General features: G+C 37.4%; 1 protein-coding gene across 4 annotated transcripts in view; it reads left to right on the top strand.

The window, feature by feature from the left end:
• The window catches only part of DENND5B (DENN domain containing 5B), a 214,622-nt gene that overhangs the window by 141,965 nt on the left and 55,768 nt on the right, over positions 1-16,889 (top strand). For 3 of the 4 annotated variants that reach the window (XR_009505338.1, XM_059935599.1, XM_059935598.1), the window contains 3 exons: positions 3,754-4,290; positions 6,959-7,190; positions 11,588-11,738. Coding sequence is in view for 3 of the 4 variants with exons in the window: in XM_059935599.1 (XP_059791582.1) it covers positions 3,754-4,290; positions 6,959-7,190; positions 11,588-11,738 (920 nt within the window). In the remaining variant the exon portion in view is untranslated. The remainder of the gene's footprint in view (positions 1-3,753; positions 4,291-6,958; positions 7,191-11,587; positions 11,739-16,889) is intronic. The other variant, XM_059935600.1, reaches the window with a different exon arrangement.

Here is a 16,889-nt window from a genome sequence, read left to right as displayed (position 1 = left end):
CATAGACTGTACCTCAGTTTCTACCATTCTTGCTCATCTTTACAGTGAACAGTAGACAAAAAAATCTAGGGAAAAACTGAAACAGCATTGCTTTGCTACTTTCTTTTTGTCATATCTTGCCCTAAAATGTTATGAAAATGTTAAATATGCCCCTCTGGCTTACCCTTATTTATACCAGCTTAACTTCAGCCATTGAGAAACCAGGACTCTTACCAAACATGAAGAGGGCTGCCCTCGACTCACATTCCTGGATACTTCTTCCTCTTGCCTATATTTTTAAGGTTCCACAAAATAACAATCTCCTTAAGCCTTATTCATTCATTCATCAAATAGTTGTATCATACACTACTAGTGTACAATATACTGGGAGACATCTAGAGAAAAATGTCACCTTTAAGAGGTGATTTCTGATTTCCAAAATAAGACATTTACAAATATCAATAACACAGGCTAAAAAAAAAAGAATAAGAGGAATGAAAGAGCTAAGAATGTATACAGAGGAAATCAAGATGCCTTTAGGATAGGAACATGGGAAGCCTTCATGGCAGAAGAGATCATTAAGCTTCAAGTCTTTGTCCCCTACTTTTGAGGGAATGTTTGTTGTTTTTAATTGGAAGTAATTACATATGAAGGCTTCTGGGCAGTGTTAATCGGTAAAAATATAGAAATATTTAGTTCTAGGGACTTCCCTGTTGGTCCAGTGGTTAAGACTCCGCACTCCCAATGCAGGGAGCCTGGGTTCAATCCCTGGTGGGGGAACTAGATCCCACATGCCGCAACTAAAAGCGCCTGCATGCCACAACGAAGTTCCCGCACGAGGCAACGAGGATTCCGCGGGCTGCAACTAAGACCTGGTGCAGCCAAATAAATAATTAAATTTTTTTTAAAAAGAAATATTTAGTTCTAAAACATCATAAGATTGAGATGTTGAGTATATTTTTCATTCTTGAGTTCTTAAAATTTTTTTTTTAATTTAATGGTATTAAAAGTGAGAAACTGACTTAGAATACTCTATTGTATGGAGTTCTTATCTGTTTTAGAAAAAGGGCTTTTTGGTTTTTCTTCAATAAGTTTTTATAACATGAGTTTACATTCCCTGTTTCTACTTTGTAATAATCAAAGCCCCAATTCAGGCCCCTGTAAGTCAGCATAGGAGGGTGAGAGAGACTCGCGGGAACATGAAGACAGGCCCATAGCTGTGGTGCTGGAACATCCACCTTGCCGCACATTTTTGGCTCAGCAGTGATTACATGAGCATAACAAGCTTTAAAATTTCCCCAAATGTATCATTTTTCTCTTTTCACAGGGGAAGGAGAGGTATAGAAAAGGATAGCAGGAAGGCATTAATGAAGGATACAGTACAAAATGTAAGTGGTGAGAGGTTGCTGGTTAACATTTAGATTAGCAAGTTAGTGAATTTTTTCTTCCGTTTTTAAAGATACTGAATCATCCATTTGAATTATGGTGACCTAGTTTCTCCCTTTAAGCCTTACAATATATCCTACTTTCTAGAGACTGTAGAAACATATATAAAGATGTGGATTTAAATAAAACTGTAATAGCACTACTGTCTTCAGTAAGATGTGACTTCAGCTCTTACTTTATTTAGAGAAAACTGTTGACATTGGAGATGAGGCATAATGGAGAAGAAAAAAATCCCTTAAGCTACCAGGCTGTTTGAGGGTGCGTACCTGGAACAGGTGTCAGGAAGTCACCTACCTTCTTGGGCCTCAGTTTCTTCATCTGCAGAATTAAAGGGTTGGATTCAAAGGTTATTTTAGGCTTGAAGAATCACTGTTGATTCTGTTTTTGGATGGTGGAAAATTTTGAGTTTTTATCAATCTTAATTTGGAATTTTGCTATACTTCTTGCTCATCAGTATCTAACATGAAGAACAGGGATCAAACAAAAATAACAGGGACTTACCTGGTGGCGCAGTGGTTAGGAATCTGCCTGCCATTGCAGGGGACACAGGTTCAAGCCCTAGTCCAGGAAGATCCCACATGCCGCGGGGCAGCGAAGCCCGTGTGCCACAACTACAGAGCCCATGCGCCACAACTACTGAGCCTGTGCTCTAGAGCCCGTAAGCCACAACTACTGAAGCCCGCACGCCTAGAGCCCTTGCTCCACAACAAGAGAAGCCACCGCAGTGAGAAGCCCGCACACTGCAACGAAGAGTAGCCCCCACCACTCACCGCAACTAGAGAAAGCCCGGGCGCCACAATGAAGAACAAATGCAGCCAAAAATAAATTAATTAATTAATTTTTTTAAAAAAATTTGACTTAAAAAAAAAAAAGGAGAGAATAACAGAGACCTAATTGTTTGCTCTCCTCTTTTCATCTTACCTTGGCATTCAGGATCAGAAGACAGTATGAATTCTCTCCTTGCTGACCTGGGGGCATTGTTGAGGGGCGGGGAGATGGGGAAGCATGAGGTGAGGCTTCCTATTCTGTTTGTTGACTTCACCCCATGCCTTGTGTCCAGCTACTCATGCAGTCAGGATCAGTTTTATGTGATGGACTACCTTGCTTAGGAGCTTAGTTTTCCTTTACTCTGACAACCTTGTTCTGATCAAGAGGGTATGGACAGTAAAGGTAAAATACTGTCTTTGTATATACTGTCATCAAGTACCTGAGGGACAATCCAAATTTTAGGCAGGTACTTTTAGCCCCTTGAATTTTCTATATCTATTTGAAAGATATTTAAAAGTCTTTCAATTCAAAATCCAGAGTGTAAACAAACTCAAAAAACATTTCCTCTATTTCTGTCTCCTCTTTTCCTCAACGCAAAAATGTTCAAGTCAAGTCTGAGTTACCCAAGGGTTCGTCACTTATCTTTCTCTAGGCACTTGCCTCCACCGCTCTCTGCCTCCTGCTCTTTGTCCAGTGGCTTCTGAAATGGTTTTGCCATGTAAGAGGTTGAAGCTAATTTTAGATAAAGTGAAAATTTGTGGATTTTCTGTGGACTGGATTGCTCTTTGCCAATTTCATTCCATTTTGGGGTACTACAGCTGCTAAATTTTAGCATTTATTGTTAATTTACATTATAAATGGTGTTAGAGCAGTGGAATGGCATAGAAAGTTCAAGCTCAGTAAGCATTTTATTTAACCCAGTGCCTAATTTATAAGGTACTATGAGTCTGTGTGCTTTTACCTGTCTAAGGAAAGCCTATTCGATGCCATGTATTACAGAGTTATATCCAGATTATAATAAACTGATGAGACCCAGGGGAAATGTTTCATATGTATTAAATATATACTTATATATTCCCTCACATAGGGAAAAATGCTGGCAACAGAGATTTATTTTTAAAGAATAAAATACTCTTAACTCTGAGAAGGTTAACATAAAAGGCAGTGCAACCTTTTCTTTATAATAGTTGATTTTGTTTATAATAGTTGGCAAGAATATTTTAGAACATAAAATTACTATAAAACCTTTGTATTTTTTAATTGATACTTTTAGCATTTTATTAAGTAAAAGTTTTTTAAATTAATTTTTTTAATTGAAGTATAGTTGATTTACAATGTTGTGTTAGTTTCTGCTGTACAGCAAAGTGAATCAGCCATACATATACATATATCCACTCTCTTCTAGACTCCATTTCCATATAGGTCATTACAGAGCACTGAATAGAGTTCCCTGTGCTATACAGCAGGTTCTTATTAGTTATCTTTTATATATAATAGTGTGTATATGTCAATCCCAATCTCCCAATTTAAAAACCTTTGTATTTCTTTTTCCTCTTTCAGGCTAATTTGTGTTTTGTGGATATTGACAACCATTTTATTGAGTTGCCTGAAGAATTTCCACAGTTCCCCAATAAAGTAGATTTTATCCAGGAACTCTCTGAAATTCTTCTTCAATTTGGGATCCCTCCTGAGGGCAGCCTACATTGTAGTGAGAGTGCCACCAAGCTAAAGAATCTGGTTCTGAAAGACTTGGTCAATGACAAGAAGAATGGCAACGTCTCTGCTAATAACATTAGCATGTATGAGTTACTGAAGGGCAACGAAACCATAGCCCGCCTCCAGGCTCTAGCCAAGCGGACTGGTGTGACCGTGGAAAAAATGGACCTCTCTGCCTCTTTGAGTGAAAAAGAAAAAGATTTAAAACTGCAGTGTGAAGAGGCAGAACTAAGGGACTACCAGCTCAACGTACAGCTCCGAGAGGTCTTTGCTAACCGCTTTACACAGATGTTTGCAGATTATGAAGCGTTTGTGATTCAGACTGCCCAGGACATGGAATCTTGGCTGACCAACCGGGAACAGATGCAGAACTTTGACAAAGTAAAAAGAAGCAGAGTTTCCCTTTTTATGGTTCTTAGTGGGCTATACATTACTGATTTTGTTAACTTTTTTAAAATACAGATTTTTCCCCCTCTCCTTTCCCTTTAAGAACTCTTTTTTACCAGTATTTTATACTATATAAAATAATTTCACTGGAAAGTATAAATCAACTAGCTCATTAAGCTGCTCATTGAATTATGTATTTAATTGCCTTTAACCTTATTTTTAACTTTTCTATACTTTGAAGATGTTTGAAATGAAACTTAAATTCCATGTTTTTCAAATCTGTTAATACTATCTCACCTTGTAAGCATTTTATTTACTCATATTTTAGGATCAAGTCTAGTTAAATGAGGCCTATTCCTTTTCTAATAAATCCTTATTCTTATATTTTGTCTTCATCCTGCAATGAAGTCACAACTTGCCCATGTAAAGGTAACAGTTTACTTTCAGAAGGTAAATTTTTATCTCATCTTAGGATCAAAAGAGAGAAAAAGTGAGGTTTTATGAGAAAAATGAGTTTTTATGACTTTAACCCTCTGTTCCTAAGTTTTTGGAAAGGGAAGACAGAAAACGACACTAACTTTTGATTGTCCTGCTGAAATTGAAGCTTCTTTCTAAGGTTTACTATAGAGTATTCTTTTGCCAGTTTTTCTGGACATATCCACCAAATTTTTTTTCTTCCAGACAAAAGCACTTGAGGGTGTGCATTAACTCTTTCAGGTCACTAGGGTGTAGTTCAGTCCCTTGCCTCTGTGATTGCCGAGGCATGATATTGCTATTAGAATGAGTTATGGCTTTTTGCTAAATAGTATCTTTGTATCATGAAAGACTGCTCAAAGGGGCTAATATGTTCTAAGAGGCTAATCTACAATCTTGGAGCATCTGACAAATAAGAATTAATAAAAAATTTTTGTAAAGGTGGGTGGTATAAAAGATTATTTTCTGATTTCATCAGATTTTTTTAGATGAGTTATATAAACCACATTTAACAGTTAATTTCTGATGCACTTTATGTTTGAGAAAACTTCTTTAACAAATTAAGAAGCTTTCACCTCTCCAAATGTATTCTTGCTCTTAGTTTCCGTTCTCATTAAGCTTAACCATTTTTCCACATTTTTTCCTAGCCAGCTTGGAACTAATCTGTGTATACTCATGATTTATCCTTGGAGCAATTCAAATTCTTATCTAAATCGAGCACTGGTACTTTCTTCCTTCTTAATCTTTATGTAGCTTCAAACTATAAATGGAATTCTTTTTATATAACCCCTAGAGAAATGAAAGTTTCATGTTGGATTCCAGAAGGCTTGTAATCATCTCATTTTCACTAGGAAAATTTACAGGACTATCACATAGTAGTCCTGCAAGCCAAGTCTTTGCTAACTTAAGTGATGTAGCCCACAAGGATCTGAATATCAAAAGCCAGACATTTGGTCCATTTAGGAAAAAAGGCTGTTTGCTCTATGAAAAGTAAAATTGATATTTATCTGTAAAACATCTTTTGAAGAGGTGAACTATTTCTGGAGATGACTGTGAACCTTTATTTGGCTATTTGGATTTGTGTAACTACATCTGAACTATGGAGGCACTTAAATTGAATAAGTGGATTTCTGTAAGGAAGTTTTTCAAAGGCATCCTAAATTTCAGAATTTATTTCCTAAATAAATATGCTAGGAGGAAGCTAGTGAGTATTAAGGAGAGTAACCTTAGGTCAGAACTTATCCTTCCACCTTTCCCCTTCTGGCTTTTGCCACATTGCACCTAATCAAAAGAATGAAAAGCAAAAGCAACCCCACAGCTGAAATAGTAATCCACTTCCAAATTTTAGCTAGTGTCAAATTGTGGCTAGAATTCCTCTACACACATGGACCTGAGGAGCCAAAGGAAAAAAATGAACCCTTTGAATTAGAAACTGATTACAATTTACTGAACCATTCCATGCAAGCAGACAAGCTGGTAACAGGAACATGTGGCTGGTTGTACATGTTTTCCAAAGGCTTGGCTAGCTTTGGATGGTTTTTCAGGCAGTGCTTTTTTTAGTTGTTAAGGCCCAACCTATTCTTTCAGCACAGGTCTGGATGGAGTTTGATCTTTAACTAATGCTCATCCATCAGTTTTTAACTGTGGGGGCCTAGGAAAACATCCCCCTGAACCAAAGATTTTACCCATAAGCACAAATTCCACGTTGTTGGGTTTTTTAAGGTTATTGCTTATGTATATCTTATTGTATCGGTTAATCACCTCGATGCCTTATGACTTGGAGGTATTTGGCACAGGCTAGGAATAGAGAGCAGAAGAAATTACAGCTCACTGGGGAAAGGGGTCAAATTTAATGGTAAGTAAAGAGAATGATTGACGATAATGCAGCAACTGATCTACCGTCTTTCATTAATGATGCCCTTTTTTCTGCATAATGGTCATGAGGACCAGAATGTAAATCAATTTTGAAAGGTGGGATCAGTGCTAAAGAACTAAGTGACCTAAATTCTATGACTTTAGAAGATAGGAAGAAAAAGTGGAGTTTTAAGGATTTTTAAATTTCAAGCATCAGTTTTGTGTGTTATAAGGTTGAAAAGGAATGATCTTAGCAACAGATAATTTTTGGATTTATCATGTAGTATTGAGATGGTCTCTTTGCACTAATAATTGCCTAATTATCTCATTACAGGCTTCCTTTCTGTCTGACCAGCCAGAACCTTACCTGCCATTTCTTTCACGCTTCATTGAAACACAGATGTTTGCCACCTTTATTGATAATAAAATTATGTCTCAGTGGGAAGAGAAAGATCCTTTGCTTCGAGTCTTTGACTCTCGGATTGAGAAGATAAGACTGTATAATGTAAGGGCACCCACCTTGAGGACATCTATATATCAGAAATGCAGCACTTTAAAAGAAGCAGGTACATTTGTTATGCCTTTTAAAATTAACTTAAAATCCATGATCATATCTTTTTACACATCATTGGCCTTATAAACCACAGAATTAATTTTCAATTTTAGACTTCTTGGTTAACCCTTGTGCTGTATCAAGAGATGCTTTCTATCGTTTCATTTCCTTCTGTTTTGTGAGCTAATGTCTGTCCTGTTCCTGCTTGACATTCCTCTTCCCTCAGAAGATGAAAAACAGTAACAAATTGAATGGAATACAACTATAAGGTTGCTGTGAAAATGTTAATTTCTGTCTTTCTGCTTATTTTGCCTTTTTGCTTTTTACCTCTTCTCTCTTCATCCAAGGAAAGATAAGTATTAATTTAAAATAGTAAATTTGAGTTGCTGCCTAATTTACGTAACTAAAACAGTATATTTACTTTAGTGGTGCCATTAATTAAAATAGCTTCATTTATTGAAATTAAATCTCTAGATTCTTGTATTCAAATTAGAGGTTCCCAACCCTGACATTAGTTTTTTCTCTCAGAGAATTATGAGTCTTGGCCAATCTTGTCTGGCAGTGTAATATAGTCCATTAAATAAATAATCATATTAATAGTCAGTGTTTACTGAGTACATACTATGTGTAGGACATAATACCAGCTGTTTTACGTGCATTTTGATATTTGATCTTAATAATGAGGGGGTATAGACACATTTTATTGTCTGTTTTATTGCCGTCTTCATCTTACAGTTGAGAAAACTGAGAGGTTAAGTAACTTGCTGTGATTGCATAGCTTGTGGTTGGTAGAGCCCTGATTTGAACCAGAGTTTGACTGATTCTAGCCCCTGGAGTCTCACTACCACATTAGCTGTTCATTCAATAAATAAACATGTAAAATGTACCAGTCCACACAATTTTATACATTTATACCTAGTTCCTAACTCTTTCTTTGCCAAATAAACTGATATCTATCACTTGAGTGCCCCTTCCTTTTATTTCTTCCTCTTCGTGTAGAAGTTATTTGAGAACATTTTTTTTTTCTGGAGCAAAAAGGGGCAGCAAATGTGGATTTTCTTGGCTCTGCCTCTGTTGCTTGCCTTTCTCACTTCATTTTAAATAGATCAAAGTTACAGGAGTGGTGATGCTGTAGTTGTAGCATATTTTAAGGAAAGAAGTATATAAATGATGTCTCTTGTGTAGCCTTAGAGGTTTCTGATGACTCGCTGAAACATCATTCTGTTGTATCCCACTTATGAGGATAGATCCTTGGAGCCCCTTTAGGAAGTGACAATTGTTTCTGTGTTTCTAGAAGTTGAGGGAGTAGAGTGAATGAAATTGTCTATGCCTATTCAGAGAATAGTATGACTTTCAGTGCTTTAATAGCCATGTAAATAGTATAATGCCTTGTTGAGCAAATTTTATTCCTCCCTTCCTGACAGAATTTTTTAAATGAAGTTAAGTGCTGATTGCTGTATTTGTGTGCTTCTAGAAAATCTTTTCAATTAAAATAGATTTTCTATCAGCCTCTCAGAGTTGTATACTCCTACTGTCATTGCAGAAATTATATAAACTGTTGAAAATGTACCATTATAGCTTATATGTGAAGTCCTTTTATTTTATGATGCTATTAAAAAAGCATTGACAAACAGACAATATGTACCCAAAACACTTCTTCTTTACTGCTTTTATATTAAAAGAGCTTTAAGAACAACAATAACAACAAAAATGTACCATTACAGATTTAATATATATGAAAAAGAGATTAGGCTAAATTAGGAATAGTCTCCCAGGAACTTAATTTATCAAAGACTTTCTTAAAAAGTAAAAGGAGGGCTTCCCTTGTGGAGCAGTGGTTAAGAATCCACCTGCCAATGCAGGGGACAAGGGTTTGAACCCTGGTCCGGGAAGATCCCACATGCCGCGGAGCAACTAAGCCTGTGCACCACAACTACTGAGCCTGTGCTCTAGAGGCCATGAGCCACAACTACTGAGCCCGCGTGCCACAACTACTGAAGCCCACGTGCCTAGAGCCCGTGCTCCACAACAAGAGAAGCCACTGCAATGAGAAGCCCGTGCACAACAACGAAGAGTAGCCCCCACTCGCTGCAACTAGAGAAAGCCCGTGCACAGCAACGAAGACCCAATGCAGCCAAAGATAAAAATAAAAATGAATAAATAAATTTATTTTTAAAAAAAGTAAAAGGAGGCAGTCAGCTGTAAGTATGTCTGTCTCACAAATGGTGCAGATATTTCTTTTATCAGGTAAAATTGTCTCCTCCCCACCCTCACCCACAGCAGAAACTAGAGAGACTAGGATTCTTTTGTTGACATTGGATTTTATTGTGTATCTTTTTTTTTTTTGTCCTTTGTCGTTTTGCTTTTGTTTCTGTTTTGCCTCTAACTAAAAAGAATTTTGATTTGCAGGTGAACTCTTTAGGCAGAGGCTATCTGCTGCTGATATTGTGGCACCAGAACCTCATGATTTCTGTGCAGAAAGACACCAAGTTGCTAGTAACGCAGAGTTTTCTTATTCCTTACTGATCACAGAAAATGAGTTTTGGCACAAACCCTTGAAAGTCTAACAACAGCCCCATGATCTCTCGAAGCAGGCATTTAATAATTTCTGAATGTTCAGTATTCACTGATGATATAATCACTGAAAAGTAGCATTGCATTATGCTCCCTATGACAATCTTATGAACCCTAGAATAATTCATTGTGAATCATGATTTTTGTTTTTACAGAGCTTCCTAACTAAAGGAGAATAACTCAATATCAGATGGACTTTTTTCTGTCATTTTAAATCCAATGGAAAAACTGAAGCTACTTTTCCTTTTTTCCTTTTGTGAGAACAGAAGCACTTTTTGGCAGAGATGGAATTCTGTAGTATTTCATGGAACATAAAATTGTCAGGACTTCAGAGAATTCCATGCCATGAATCTAAGCATTATTTCTCTAACCATCTGTTAATTGTGTTTTATAAATATTAGGAAACATTAAGAGTATAGATACGGTTGTGGAGAGTCAGGGGGCATCATTGAAAATTAAATATCATTTCACATTAAAACATGACATCCTTTTGCCCAGCCTAGAACATATGGACTGTGTTTCACGAGAAGTTACAAGTTACACATTAAAAATAAAATGAAATTCAAAAAGTTGTGGATAAATTCATATGAGTTATAAAGAAAAATTAGGGAAGCTTAAAACAGATATCTAACATTTTGAAGTTTAGGGTAATAATGCCTTCTGCACACGTGCCTTAATGCTGCAAATGCAAACACCTGGCTGGGAGGCATCGATCTCACATAAGATGGTCTTAAGCAGGTCCATTTGACAAGAGTGGAATGTGTCATGGACAGACCCATCCCCGTCCAAAACAGAAATTTTTCTAGAGTATATATGGGGAAGAGCCAGCAATACTCAATCTGCTGGTATTGAATGGGGCAAAATAAACTGATTCTATGAAATATTTGTAAAAATACCTTTTTACTTCTCTCAAATCCCAAGATTGGCAGTTCCCACGGTGTGTTCTGTTTATCACACAACCACACTTACTGCTTGTTCTCCTTGCAGTAGTCTCTAGGCAAGGGATGGGAGACCTAATCTTACTTCACAAGTATTATATCTTTTCTTGAAAATTCAGTTGATAAAAGCATTTAAGATCAGATTTTTTTACCAGAAAAATAGTTCACTGTTTCCTGGGCCTTTGAAACATCTCTCAACTTTATGTGGTTTTAAAATAGAAATGTTGAGTAATTCCTATCTTTTAACTCTGGCCTATTTTATTCTTCAAAAGGCAGTTTCTTATCCCCTGGACATTTTCTAAATGCCTGCTTATTTTATTTTTCTCTGCATTATGCCTTTTGATCTAATAAACACTCCTGAATGACTCCTACTAATGAGAATGTGTTGCTAAAAGTGAGGTAATAAACTTTACACAGTTCCTTGTTTTTACAAATGGAGAAGCATGAATATTTAATGGATCTTTGCACAAAGAAATAAAGTAACATAAGGCTACAGTGCTTGCTTTTTTCTTCCCTTTACTTGTCTTTCAGCTCAAGGAAAATATTTTATTTGCCATCATTTTCTTTAATGTTGTACTTAGAACCATATTTTCATTAAGAATATTGAATTTCCCACTTAAGGGAAACTGTTTCAATACTAAATTATAGATTTTTTTTTAACCCCTCTGCCCTGCTTTTGACAGATGCAGAAAATAGTATGAAAATTAATTATCTAGTATTTACTTAAAACTAACCTTTTTATACTTAACATTATACTGATTTCTGAAGAGCTCTTGTAAAATCTATTTCAGACTATCAGAAAGGTTGAGTTTCTTATCACTGCATGAATGGAGGAAGCATTATTTTTTAAAGTTTAGCCAATGAAATGTCTCTAATATGTTATGAATTTAATTTATAGCCCAATCAATTGAGCAACGACTGATGAAAATGGATCACACTGCAATCCACCCACATCTACTTGATATGAAAATTGGTCAAGGCAAATATGAGCAAGGGTTCTTTCCAAAGTTACAGTCTGATGTCTTGGCAACAGGACCAGCTAATAACAAGTAAGCATGTTCTTCACTTGAGTAGTTGGTTGAAGGAGTGAATGAAGGGTGCAGTGCTGTAATGGGGAATGCTTAACTATTAAACATTTTATCAGTCATTACTTTTTCAAAGACCAAATTAATCTGCTTGAAATATGAATTGACACTCAATGAGTATTTGACTTTTAATTCCATCATGTAAGAAAATCCGAAGACTAGATATTTTTCTCTTGTTGAAGTAATGTGCACTTGGGAATAGTTTCATTTTAAATGACTGTTTTAAATATAATGCTAATACTGTCTAATGGAATTAGAAAAGTTATGCCTTCACTGTCTGTATTAGTTTCCTAGGACTGCTGTAACAAAGTACTGCAAAGTTGGTGGCTTAAAATGAGAGAAATTTATTCTTTCATAGTTCTGGAAGCTAGAAGTCCAAAATCAAGGTATTGGCAGTGCCATGCTGGCTCTAAGGCCTGTAGGAAAGGACCCTTCCTTGCCCCTTCCCACTTCTGGTAGCCCCAGGCATTGTTTGGCTTACAGGAACATAACTCAGTCTCTGCCTCCTCTTCACATGGCTACCATCCCTCTGTGTCTGCTTTCCTCTTGTAAGGACACCAGTTATGTTGGATTAGGGCCCACCCTAAATGCCCTTATCTTAACTTGATTACATGTGCAAAGACCCTCTTTCCAAATAAGGTAACATCCACAGGTGCTGGGATTAAGACTTCAGCATATCTTGGGGCTTCCCTGGTGGCTCAGTGGTTAAGAATCCACCTGCCAATGCAGGGGACACTGGTTCAAGCCCTGGTCCGGGAAGATCCCACATGCCGCAGAGTAGCTAAGCCCGTGCACCAGAACTACGGAGCCTGTGCTCTAGAGCTCATGAGCCACAACTACTGAGCTCATGAGCCACAACTACTGAGCCCACGTGCCACAGCTACTGAAGCCCGCGTGCCTAGAGCCTGTGCTCCGCAACAAGAGAGCCACCACAATGAGAAGCCCGCGCACCGCAATGAAGAGTAGCTCCTGCTTGCCGCAACTAGAGAAAGCCCGCACGCAGGAAGGAAGACCCAACGCAGCCAAAATAAATAAATAAGTTAATTAATTAATTAATTAATTAGGAAAAAAAAAAGACTTCAGCATATCTTTTAGGGAGACACAATTCAACCCATGACACCATTTTGTACTTTTAAGTATCAAGTGCAGAAATTACAAAACAACCAAAAATAAAGGTAAACCATATCGTTTCTTATGGTAGATGATTCCACTCAGAAAATATCTGAATATGGTTAGAATTGAAAAGAGTTATTTGGATTTAGGGGAAGTCTTGATTTTAGTTGAACACAAGAATGTAATAAAGAAGGATTTTACAAGAAAAGAACTCAAAGGAGAGTATTAATGGGGAATATGGTAAGTTGGAAAGAAGCCTTTGAATTGGAAATCAGCAGTTCTGGAATTTAGTTCATTCCTGACCACTAACCAGCTTAGGATCCTTGGACAGTTTGGAATCACTTGCCCCTTTTCTCATTTAAAAACACTCTAACATTCTATAACATCTGTGATTTTATTAAAGAGGCTCAGAGAAGGAAAGGGAGGAACCAGGCAGTGGCCAACAAATGAGATAGAAGACTGTGGTAGAGATTGAGCGTATAAAATGGAAGTGGCGTTGAGCCACCAGAATTGTCAGAAGGCAAGCAGAGAATCAGTGAGGGGAATAAGACAGGTGGAATTATGCCTTTTAACCTAAATGGCCCAATCCAAATAATAATATGCAAGTTCTTGAAAGATGGCTTTAAAGTATGATGTTTCTGTCAAACATATGATCTGCTGAGCTACATGTTGGGGAAGTTTTGGTACTTACCTCTTTATTTCCCGTGATGATTGTCATGATTTTATTGGTCAGGAAAAAAGAAAACTTAGTAAATTATCTTTATTATATGTGATGGTAATGCTTGGTTTCATTTATTAAACACTATACTAAGCTAAGTATTGTGCTACTTGGAGTTTCTTGGGATGCATATATATGTGGTAATATTTGCATATCTTGTGTTTGTATAGTTACTGTCCTATTTTTAATAACCTGAAGGAATGAAACCCTTACCATTTTCCCAGCTAAAGGTGTTCCTTTAAATGTGTTTCTGAAATGTGTCAAAATTACTGATTCATTTAGGTCTACACGTGAGAAAACTACAGTGATAGCAAACACATCAAAGGAAAAAAGATGGTGTGTTATGAATTAAGGAAAACAGTTACAGTACTATATGCATTGCTGTTTCCTTTGCTTTCAGTCTAGTACTGGCATACCTCAGAGATACTATGGTTTTGATTCCAGACCACCACAGTAAAGTGAATATCACAATAAAGCAAGAAGTTTTTGGTTTCCCAGTGCATATAAAAGTTACGTTTATGCTATACTGTTGTCTATTAAGTGTAGAATAACATTATGTCTATTTTTTTTACATATATGTATCTTAAAATACTTTATTGCTAAAAAACGCTAGCCGTCATCTGACAACACAGGGTTGCCACAAACTTTCAATCTGTAAAAAATGCAGTATCTTTGAAGTGCAATAAAATGAGGTATGCTTGTGTGTATCATTATAAATATCCGCCCCCTTTGAGATCTCAGTCAAAAAATTTGAAAATTTTCATCACTGCTTCACTTAAGGTAATTATCCTTCCTTGTAACCCATTTTTTCTGCTTTCAGAAAGCATTATCTTTCCTGCCAGTGGAGCCTTCTCCATGTCAAGAGAGTGTTGGTTGTGGAGATGCTGCTGATAGTAGCTAATATTATTAAGCCAGTCTGCACTAGCGTCTCTTCTGACTGCATTAAGTACATTAGCTCATTGATCCTTATTACAAACATATCCCTACATATAAAGCCTCTATTGCTTTACCCATTTTATGATTGAGTCTCAGAGACAGTCAACAACTTGCTTCAAGATCACATAGTAGGAAGTGGTGAAACTAGGATTCAAACCTAGGTCTGCTGTTTCAGGGGCCCAAGCACTTAACCATTGTACTGCGTATACTGCCTGGCTCTGTTACTCTAATATAAAGGTGACGTGTGCCTTTTGTTACTTCTGGAGTTGGATGTTTTGCTTTGGTAGCCCCCAAGAAATTTTGAATCGCCTAAAATATTGAATGTAAGGGAGTTTAGCAACAGTCTGTCATGCCAGCCTAATGGTCTTTCAGAATGAAAGAGCCCTCAGATGCCTCACTTCTGCCTCACACTGGGCTCTGTTAAGAGGGGTGGACCCAAAAGAAGATAGGATAATAATTTGGGAAGCAAGATACATTCTCATGCGCCATCTTGCCTCATGAAGAGCTACATTAAGAAAAGATTGAGATCAAATAGCCTAACCCTGAAGTTGTGTCATCATTATATGTTGGTAAGAGTACACTTCTGGGTTAGTGGCAGAGTTAGGGTTAGAACCCAGGTCTCCTTATTCCTGGCACCATGTTCATGGTGTCTCATTCATAAAAACTGTGGAAAGGTCTGGAAAATCTTCAGTACCAGCATTCTTTTACATATTTGGAAAAGGATCACTATGCAGTAAAGTGAAAGAATTGTGGATTTTTAAAAAGCTTTATTTGAGGGCTTCCCTGGTGGCGCAGTGGTTGAGAATCTGCCTGCCAATGCAGGGGACACGGGTTTGAGCCCTGGTCTGGGAAGATCCCACATGCCGCGGAGCAACTAGGCCCGTGAGCCACAACTACTGAGCCTGCGTGTCTGGAGCCTGTGCTCCGCAACAAGAGAGGCCACGATAGTGAGAGGCCCGCGCACCGCGATGAAGAGTGGCCCCCCCACCACTCGCCACAACTAGAGAAAGCCCTCGCACAGAAATGAAGACCCAACACAGCCAAAAATAAATAAATAAATTAAAAAAAAAAAAAAAAAAAAAGCTTTATTTGGACTTCCCTGGTGGCGTAGTGGTTAAGAATCTGCCTGCCAATGCAGGGGACACAGGTTCGAGCCCTGGTCCGGGAAGATCCCACATGCCGCGGAGCAACTAAGCCCGTGCACCACAACTACTGAGCCTGCTCTCTAGAGCCCGCGAGCCACAACTACTGAAGCCCACGCACCACAACTACTGAAGCCCACCCGCTTAGAGCCTGTTCTCCACAACAAGAGAAGCCACCGCAATGAGAAGCCCCTGCACCGCAACGAAGAGTAGCCCCCCCTCGCCGCAACTAGAGAAAGCCTGCACGCAGCAACGAAGAACCAACGCAGCCAAAAATAAATAAATAAAATTAAAAAAAAAAAAGCTTTATTTGATTGAACTCTTTTATTTAAATAGGTTGTTTGAACTTTAATGAAGACAGTAAAGGAGGATGATTCACTAGAAAGGTGGCCCCTCCTGTAGAAACGCAAGCGTTTATGCTAAAGTCTTGGGTAGGAAGGCTGTAGAGAGAATTTAATATGCTGCTTACAAGATGGAAGTAAATAACTAATGACTGAAAATTTTACCTTACTTACCTTAGTTAATTTACAGGGTTTCACCTTCTAGTGAAGAGCTATCCCTGCTTTTATAAACACTGAACTTAAAACGTGCTAAGAGATGTTGACCATTATGGGGATTCAGACTTTACAGATGATTGTACTGGATACAATGTTCTATTTTTCAGAAGTGAATGACTAGTCATCAGTTTATTCATTTTTTTCTTGTTTATAAATTATCCTAATTTTTTGAATCAATTTGATATGAGTAGACTATTAATTTAAATGGTTTTTATTTCCTTTTGATAGCATTAGAGTGCTCATTCATTCATTTGGCAAATATTTATCGAACCCCTTACTATATGTGAGACACTGTCCTGTTCATTGGGAGTTTAGCAATGAACAAAATAACAAAAATCCCTGCTTTCAACATGAGGACGCAAACAAAAAAACTTACTATGTAAAATAAGTAACCTGTCAGAAAGCGGTAAGGTTTGTGAAGAAAAATAAAGGAAGGGAAAGGAAGTAAGGAGTGCTTAGAAGGGAAGATTTCAATTTTCAAATCTTATTGCCATATTTTATTGCTTTTAATCTTATATATAATCTCCCCATTTCCACACAGAGCCCCAAGCATTACATTTTCAGCTAGATTGTAGTCTGAAAGAGAATAGATGTCAGAACTAATTACAGGGTAAAGGGATTTGTAACTGTGCCTGTACAAATGGTTGAT

This window comes from Balaenoptera ricei, chromosome 10, assembly GCF_028023285.1.
Source record: "Balaenoptera ricei isolate mBalRic1 chromosome 10, mBalRic1.hap2, whole genome shotgun sequence".
NCBI classification, from domain to species: domain Eukaryota; kingdom Metazoa; phylum Chordata; class Mammalia; order Artiodactyla; family Balaenopteridae; genus Balaenoptera; species Balaenoptera ricei.
Note: the sequence above shows the minus strand (reverse complement) of the source record. Positions and strands in the feature narration are given on the sequence as shown.